At 28.6% G+C, this 8,744-nt stretch overlaps 1 protein-coding gene across 2 annotated transcripts; it reads left to right on the top strand.

Moving 5' to 3' along the window:
* Window positions 1–1,205: 1,205 nt before the first annotated feature.
* Window positions 1,206–8,274, top strand: LOC100572990. 2 transcript variants are annotated; one of them, XM_003244149.4, is made up of 2 exons: window positions 1,206–1,561; window positions 6,356–8,274. In XM_003244149.4, the coding sequence occupies exons 1-2, from the start codon at window positions 1,538–1,540 to the stop codon at window positions 6,803–6,805; spliced, it is 474 nt and encodes a 157-aa protein (XP_003244197.1). In that variant the 5' UTR covers window positions 1,206–1,537; the 3' UTR covers window positions 6,806–8,274. The 2 variants fall into 2 exon arrangements, with proteins under 2 accessions (XP_003244197.1, XP_016659461.1); XM_016803972.2 differs by lacking the exon at window positions 1,206–1,561 and adding an exon at window positions 2,249–2,570.
* Window positions 8,275–8,744: the final 470 nt, after the last annotated feature.

Below are 8,744 nucleotides of genomic sequence, written 5' to 3' on the forward strand. Positions count from 1 at the left end.
CTTTGTATTAAATGTATACACTTTTTGGCCCAACAGATAAAACTTTATTGATATTTATAGAAAAAAAAACTAAAAAAATTGAAAACTGACAATAATACAATATCCGTATACAGCTCAAAAAGAGTCAAAATATTTTCAAATTTTTACGGTATATAGAAAATAAAAATATAATCTTTCAGTCAAATTTTCATGTATCTACTTACAGTTATTCGTTTTCGAATTACAACAAAATAACAAAGTAGCTACATGAGAAATCGAGTGAATATCCAATCTAGTAAAAATATGAACTTTAAACGCTCATAAAAATTTAATTTGGATTGCTTGTAGACATTTTTTTTTTTTGACAAAGCTAGACAAACTTATGAGAAATCTTGTATTACATTTTCAAATCTTAGATTTAAATAGAAAAACTTTATAAATTTCTAACTCAAAATAATATGCACATTTCCGTAATTTTTACGTATTTTATCATCTCTCCGCTCAGAAGCTAATATTAAAAAAAAAATAAAACATTAATTTAATTTTTACTTCTTGTTAATATTAATTCATTTATATACACCATTTAATGTCCAAAATATTTTGACTCACGGTGAGTCATTTTTAAATTATTGTCAATAAAAAATTTTTCACTGGATTAAAAAACTTGAAAATGTAATAGGTACAAGGTTCTAGTGAGTCGTTTTTAGCTTATTTAAAAATGAAATTGAGCGTAAATCCACAATAATTTTTTATGAGGGCATGCAGTTAGAATTTAGCCAAAATTCGTAAAAATAATACGAACATTTGCAAATTATTTTGAGTTGGTACGGTCATCTGTTATACCAACAACCGAAATCGATTTTGCGTAATAATTCCCGTTTTTCTTTAATTTTACTTTTGTTTTTCACGACGTTTTTGAAAACTACTGGAAAATTTTTACTTTTGACCCACCAAAGTACCAACTAGATTCACTTTTGTAGCGGATAAGATACTGTTGAAGAATATCTAAACATTTTTACTGTTTTACAACGTGATGACACACAAAAAAAATTAAAAAAACACTCATCATTGTAAAATCAATACATCCGTCGATCCGCTCAGAATCTAAAACGATATTATTAATGGATCTATATGCCTATTGTTATTCAAATATATTTTTAAAATTTATCGTGTTTTAATAAAATTACACTGCGACGACGATGATACAATTTTGAATACAATTTAAATATGAAAAGCTTATAAACTATTTACTTCGTAGCCACGCATAACGTTAACACAATGGATTTGAAGACAGTGTGCAGACTATTTAAAAGTGTAAATACAAAATATACAGGTGTAATATACACGGGACATATTATATTATATGTTTCCCGTTCCATAAACCCAATTGCAGTACGCAATGACGCTTCATACTGCAATATTCCTACATGGCCGACAGCTAAACAAACACGGAAAATCAAATTGTATGAAAAAAAAACCAATAAAAACCAAAGAAAAAATCACTTTATAATATAAGATTTCAAATGCGATGTAGTGTTATAAACAATAATTACTTGACATGATATCGTTTGGGATAATGACGGTAAGTTAATTTAAAATTTATATTTTGGCTAGCTATGTATCATGTTATAAATTAATAATATGCTTTGCACCATAATACCTACTTATTTTGGAACCACTGCATTGTTTAACACATGTTATTGTAGTATAGGCATACCGCGATTGGTGCGTCTATAGAAACTAGAAACATAATATAGCGGTACTCCATCGTGGATTATTAATTATTTTTATTTAGTTAATTTTACCTAAAACCTTATACATATTATGTATCTCGACATTTTTATTTTCGTTCATATTTTAACATTAAATAAAAAGTATTTTGAGTTTTGTTAAACAACGAATGAATGAATTAATATAATATTATTGGTAAAATGCAAGACATATTTTTATAATATACAATTTACTATTGTAAAGTAAAACAGTCATTGTATATTGGTTACAACTATTACAGCGTTCAAACTAAATAATTCCAATTCCAAAATATTCAATCAATTATTAAATATAGGTGTACATTTTTCTTAAAAGACTGTTTTCAAAAATCATAATTAGGTAGGTATATAATGTATATATGTTTGAAACTTTGAACCAATATTGGAATCTCGTGGGCCAAATTTTCAATGATAATGTGACAAGTACTAACAACAATTAATATTATAATATAATATTTCGTTACGATTTATATTTTATAATGATGGCTATCTTTTATATTATATCAGATCCCGGAAGTATATTGTTGTTATAGTACCTACTGATTATAAGTCGATTTTAGTATTTTACAACGCAAGCTGCTTCTAATTCTTTTATTATCACTTCTTAACACTTTTATCAAATATGGGCTATGGCTGACAAAGGCCGGAATTATCGTCATTAAAATATGCACCATTGGCTAAAAAAATCCGCGTTAACGTTATTTCCTAGTCAAATGTCAATATCGTAGGTATTTACAGTTTAATTCGATCGAAAATATCTCTGATGACTAGTTCCATATTATCGTTAATTCCTAAATATTTATGTCTTTGACGGTAACAAAGGTAGGTATGTATAATTAATTTACACATTGCAAGTATTTATTAGTACCTAAAACCAAACCTACACGTCTTATATCAAAACTAATGATGAATTAATTAAATCGTATTAAAATATGTCGGCTACATAATCAGAAATATTTGAATATCAATCAACTTTTTCGATATACAACAGCCTGTAGATTGTTTCATAACAAATATTTTCATTATACATATGTATTATGTATACCTATTATTGAATAACTATTTATATATATCATCCAATATATTATATTATATTATAGGATTTATGCGTGGGTAACCGGTAAAGTACCTATAATTTCATTATATCTCTGCGATCGGGTTACGGTCAGCATTGTAAGTTGTAACGACATAAATAATCAAAATAACATCAGTTTTAGTTGATAGGTAGGTAGGTACTGGGTACTTTTTACCTGTATAGGCTAAAATTCCTAAAATTTTAACTACTCTGGGTAATTAAACCAGAACAAAATAATAGTTATAGAATAGTATAGAACTTCATTCTATATAATCTGTGTCAGTTATTTTCTCTTAGATGAACGTTATATTTTCGGAAGCACAATAGGGTACCTGCATGGTTGCATATTATTTGATATATGATATTATAGTCTATATTATACATTTTATATACATAGTGTATTATGTGGTATACTGATACACAATATTATATTATTATACATATTATTATTATTTGCTGTTTGGCTATATTACATAGGTAACATTGAGTACCAGCTATACGATCTTAATGTTCTCATTGAAATGTTACAATATACAATACGTAGCCACGTAGGTATATAGTATATACCTACAACATTGATGACGTAGAACGTGTTCTATATAATACCTATGTTATTATTTATTATTGTAATGGGTAATTTCCAAATGGAAACACATTCAAGGACCTACATGAAATTATTATTATATTGATTGAATCCGTTGTAATATTGGTACTGGATATTTGGATAACTATAAAGTGGAAAAATCCATACGATTTTAACCAAACTGTTCCAACCAAACACGCACACATAAGTCAAAACGACAATTTTACAACTTACAGCAATCTCCAGTCTAGCAATATCTGTCAAAATGTAAAAGTTTTTAATCAAAGAACAAACACGGGAAATCACTCTGCTGTATATTTACGTAAAGGTTTCGATTTTACATCGTCATTGAGTATGCTACGATTGTATTGGATGTGTCAACTGTTAAGTTTGAATTCAATAACAAATCATTGTATACGAAAAACGGTTCTGAGCGGGGAGGTGTCGGGGTGTGCATTAGCCCCTATTTCTATGTACACAATATAACACATTATAATTTATTTATAGGTACTAGTGTACTACTAGGTACTACTATAGTATAGTGAGTAGTGGTACTATCAAAATTAATTAATATTATTCTGTTGATAATAACGTAATATTGTGTGAATATTGAACTATTTTTCGCCAAAAAAATACGCATAATATAAAATAATATATAATAAATAATAATTATATCACACTGTCTTCTAGAAAATAAATATTTGGTAATCATAATATCAAGTTTTTAAAATTTCAACCAACTAGATTCAATGTTCTACCATAAACCGCCTTCAAAGTAGAAAATTGAAATATTTTTACTGATCTAAAAGGCTATAATAAATTCAACGCTCCAATCAGTAAAATGTTTAACATGGGTATTTTTATAAGTTAGAAGCCATTTTGTTTTCATTTGAGTGCTGGAGTATAAATGTATAAAATATAAAGAAAAACCTTTAAAAAAATATATATAAAAGTAAAATGAAAGAAAGCCTAAAATAAAATATCCTACTAGGAGTACCGCATCAGTGCATCACTACTTCAAGCATATTTACTAATTGTATACCTACATATTAACACATGTTTGTAAAAAAAACATATCGCCCAGTATTATAGTAACTAATAAGTAATAAGTATATAATTGGCTTTTTTTACAGGTTAGGTTACCCTTAAAGATCTTTTATTGTTTATTTTGAGTTTCAAATTCCAATATTATTCTGTAAATAATAAATTAATTAAATGGTAGGCAAATATATTTGTTAATTCTTTTGAATATTGAACTTTTAATTAATGTTTTAGTAGTTTTACTATCTACTTACATAAAGCGTATTTTTTATTTTCATTAAATTCCTAAACTATTTTATTCGAACTCAATTCATTGTAAATTATTATTATAACACTTCACAATAAATATAAATTGCAATAATTATATTTGCAATTAAAATTGAAATTCATTGATGTAGAAATGGAATGTGTTATAATCAACAAACTAATAACTGCATATCTATTAAATATTCATAATATACCTACGTTAATTAATTTTCAATTTATATTTATAATTTATATACATTATACGTATCTCTTAAAATTATAATTGTTAAATAAATATTTAAATATTACCATTGTTTAGTAATTGTTTTTTAAAACTAAATCAAAATATGATTTGGACATCCTAAATACAATAAAATATAATAAACTATATTAGGAGGTATACGCTGTGCGTTTATAAAACTAAAAATAAAATATCCTTTCATCATAGTATAACTAACAAAATCGGTACCACAACAAAAGAAATAAGAATGAAGTGAACTATCGAAATATAATATTATTATATACAGAGTGCTGAGTGATACATTTAATGGATATCTGCAACATTAATTTTTTTCGTTGTGAATTTTTTATTAATTTTTTTAAACGTCAATCAATATTGATTTCATATTATTCTGAACCTGAATACGTTTCTAAGAATGTTGAGGTATAAATATCAAATATCAATCGAAATCTAGATGGATAAATGGTACTTGAAGATTATCGTGACTTCCAAGAATACATTTTAGATGATATTAATAGCTGAATTATGATTTATGTGTGACAGTGCAGCTTATTTATTTTCACCTAAAGGTTGACGACATTATATTACTATGTTTAATAGGTACCTAGTTGATATTATTATATTTTTATTTTTGTGTCTAAAGACTATATTTTTGTAGGTAGTAGAAAAAATATTCTGATCTTCATCTATTCTAGGGAGTTTGGGAGGTCAAGTCGTCAAGAGAAGAAATTTCTCAGTAATTTTCAAAATAATTGGGAAAAATAAAAATAATAACACTAAAGTACTAAACCAGTTTTTGAAAAAATTGATTTAAAATGTTTAATACATAGTCGCATTTTTTTTCTACAATAGTTCAAATGTTTAATTTCAAATTTCGACGAATTTTGTCAAAATCGTTGAACATTTTGTTGATAGACTAACAGACTATCACCGCCAATAATCGTTTTATTGTATACAAATAAATAATAATATTTATCATTGCATTCATATTTAACAATATGGTCATTCTAACATTGCTACAGTGACCTACTGAAATACTCAATGTGAAGTTTCACTCGAGTATTCCAAGCTATATAGTATATATAGTATACACTATAAACAGCAGAGAAACTTCCCCGTTTTTTTTTTTTAAATATATTTTTTTTTAAATAAGAAAATCGTTACAATCAAAATCTGTAAGTCGATTGTTTATAGCACGTCATACTTTAAAGCAACAAAAAAAAAAAAAAAAACTGCAGAAATATAAAAATAATTCGTTTAGGTAGGTTATTCGTTTTACCAATGATGAATAAATCCGGATTTTAGAACGCGTCATCGATCGATATTAGGATTTCATCCTGGTCCTCAATAAAAAAAAATCGCAGCGTGACACGTGCATAATCTACCTACGCATAATATTAACGTGTTTCTATGTTTCACAGGCATTACTCGTGGCGTTGGCTTGCGTAGTGCATTACGACCTGTTGGGCTTGTTTCTGGCCCATTCGCACGGGCGGCGCATCGTGTACACAGACAACGAACGACACCAATACCGACCCAGGTCCGAGTTCGATCACATATGGATACCGAGACCTGGCACGGACCCGAATACGTTATATTCGCTACCGCAGCCGGTAACCGTGCAAGACCACGGTGGTGACGTCGAGGACTACTGGACGGACTCGGACGACTACGTTGTCAGCGGTGTAAATGATAATCGCGGTGGTAGGCTTTCCGAGGGTGAGGTCCACCTTCGATGGGAGCCCGCACCGGATACCGTTGTTGACTACCCTGTTCCTACCACGACCACGACCGAGGAACCGGATGAACGTGACGACGATGGCGATGATTACGTTGCTCCGGGACAAGAGTGGGACGACGACGTTTTTTGACGTGTTTCCACGCAGGTGCGAGAAATTTTCGCGACGTTCCTATATCGCTATATTTTATAAATATCGATTTAGTGACTATTTATATTACATAAAAGTGAGGTTGGTAGTTGTATAATATAATATAATATTTGTTTTTGTAAAGCCTGCACAACTTCTTCGTGTTTCGTGCCTTGTCGTGTTTTTACCATCGTGTCGTGTCATACTGTCATGTGAACATTTAAATTTATATGAATAAAAATAGACAATTAATATATAAGCAATTAAAATGTATTGATTGTTAAAATTGCATTGTGTATACCGTATAGTAGAACTGTAAAAGTATCTAATAATATTATTAAGGTTCCTACAGGGGCGTAATTAAGGGGGGGTGGGGGGATAGATCCCCCTGGTCTTGATAAATTATATATTATATTATATACTCACCAATGTACATGAAAATTTAATATTTTGTGTGTAAAAATTGTATATCCCCCCCAGGACACATTCCTAATTACGCCACTGCGTAGTGGCGAAAAGTATCAAGTCCTTACGGATAATATTTGTTTACAACAAATAATAACTAAAATCGTTACCTTGTTTAAACATAGGTACTGCAATTTTGTAAAAAATGTTGGCTATATAATGCAATTTTTATTGAGAATTAATAGTCATAACTGAATAACTCATTAGAACATACCCGAGTTATTCATTTAATTCCCGAAAAGAATATTTACCATAATATTTATTATACGGTATAGCCGGTAAGTTGAATTAACATTATTTTCATACTATCAAATCTTGAGAGGTTTCAAGTAGGTACCCAGTACCCACAAATAATATTTTTAAATAACTACAAAATAACTAAAATTGTTATTCTTGGTATAATATCTTATATAAAAAATTAGCGTACAATGGGTTTAAGTGCAATGCACTCCAAAACTACTCAACCGATTTTGATAAGATTATGCTCAATGTGTATATGATCTGGTTCTACTTAAAATAATATAGGATAGTTGTTCGATAAGTTGCCCTTAATTTTTTTTATTTAACATTTAAGAAAGGATTTTGAGATTTACGATTGAAATTTTTGTTTATAAATGGTTAGGTTGCTATTGAGAGTGGGTATAGCTGTAGAGGGTTCACCCCCCTCCCCCCCCCCGGAAATTCAACGAATATTATACTAATACATACAACTATAATAATTTATTGGGAACAAACCTAGTTTAGTGTCCACGCTAATTTCTAATTTTTTTTTTCGGATACCTATGTATTACAACGAGTTGCAAAAATGAATTGCCGAAAATCATTAGTTTTTAAGTTATAGTATTAAAAAGTTCACGATTTTCGGTGTTCTACGTATTCGTACAACTTAATATTGAAAACCCCCCTAAGTAGGCACTGATTATTAGTAATAATAGTATGGCTCGGAAGTTGATAACCTTAAAAACATCAAAAAATGACCTAAAAAAAAAATGCAAATATGACTTAAAAATTACCTAAAAAATTACAAACATTTGTTTTAAATTTATAAAAATACATTCTTTTAAATATTTTACTCTATTTTACTATAAAGTTCTATAAACATTTATCAAAGCTTACAAATTGCTCAAAATAAGACATAAAAATGACAAATAATGTCTTTAAAAATGAAATTACAAATTACAAAATGTTTGTTTTGTAAATACCTCTTATCTCAAGTTTTTTCGAAAATGAGATTTTGGTACCACATAGTTGTTATCATTGCGCGTAATTTGTATTCATGACTGAACATTTTATTGTGTTTTATCCCTCCGAAAAATCATTTGTAGTGATAACATTTCTATACATTTGTATAGAAAATGTATTTAGGCTGGTTCTTACGACTTCCTATGTTCTCCTGGCCACAAATCGCAACCCTCATGCTAATACCTCTTATCTCACGTTTTTGAAATTGTTCAGGAGAACCAATAAACTAGGCTGT

Source organism: Acyrthosiphon pisum, chromosome A2 (genome assembly GCF_005508785.2).
Source record: "Acyrthosiphon pisum isolate AL4f chromosome A2, pea_aphid_22Mar2018_4r6ur, whole genome shotgun sequence".
Taxonomy (NCBI): domain Eukaryota; kingdom Metazoa; phylum Arthropoda; class Insecta; order Hemiptera; family Aphididae; genus Acyrthosiphon; species Acyrthosiphon pisum.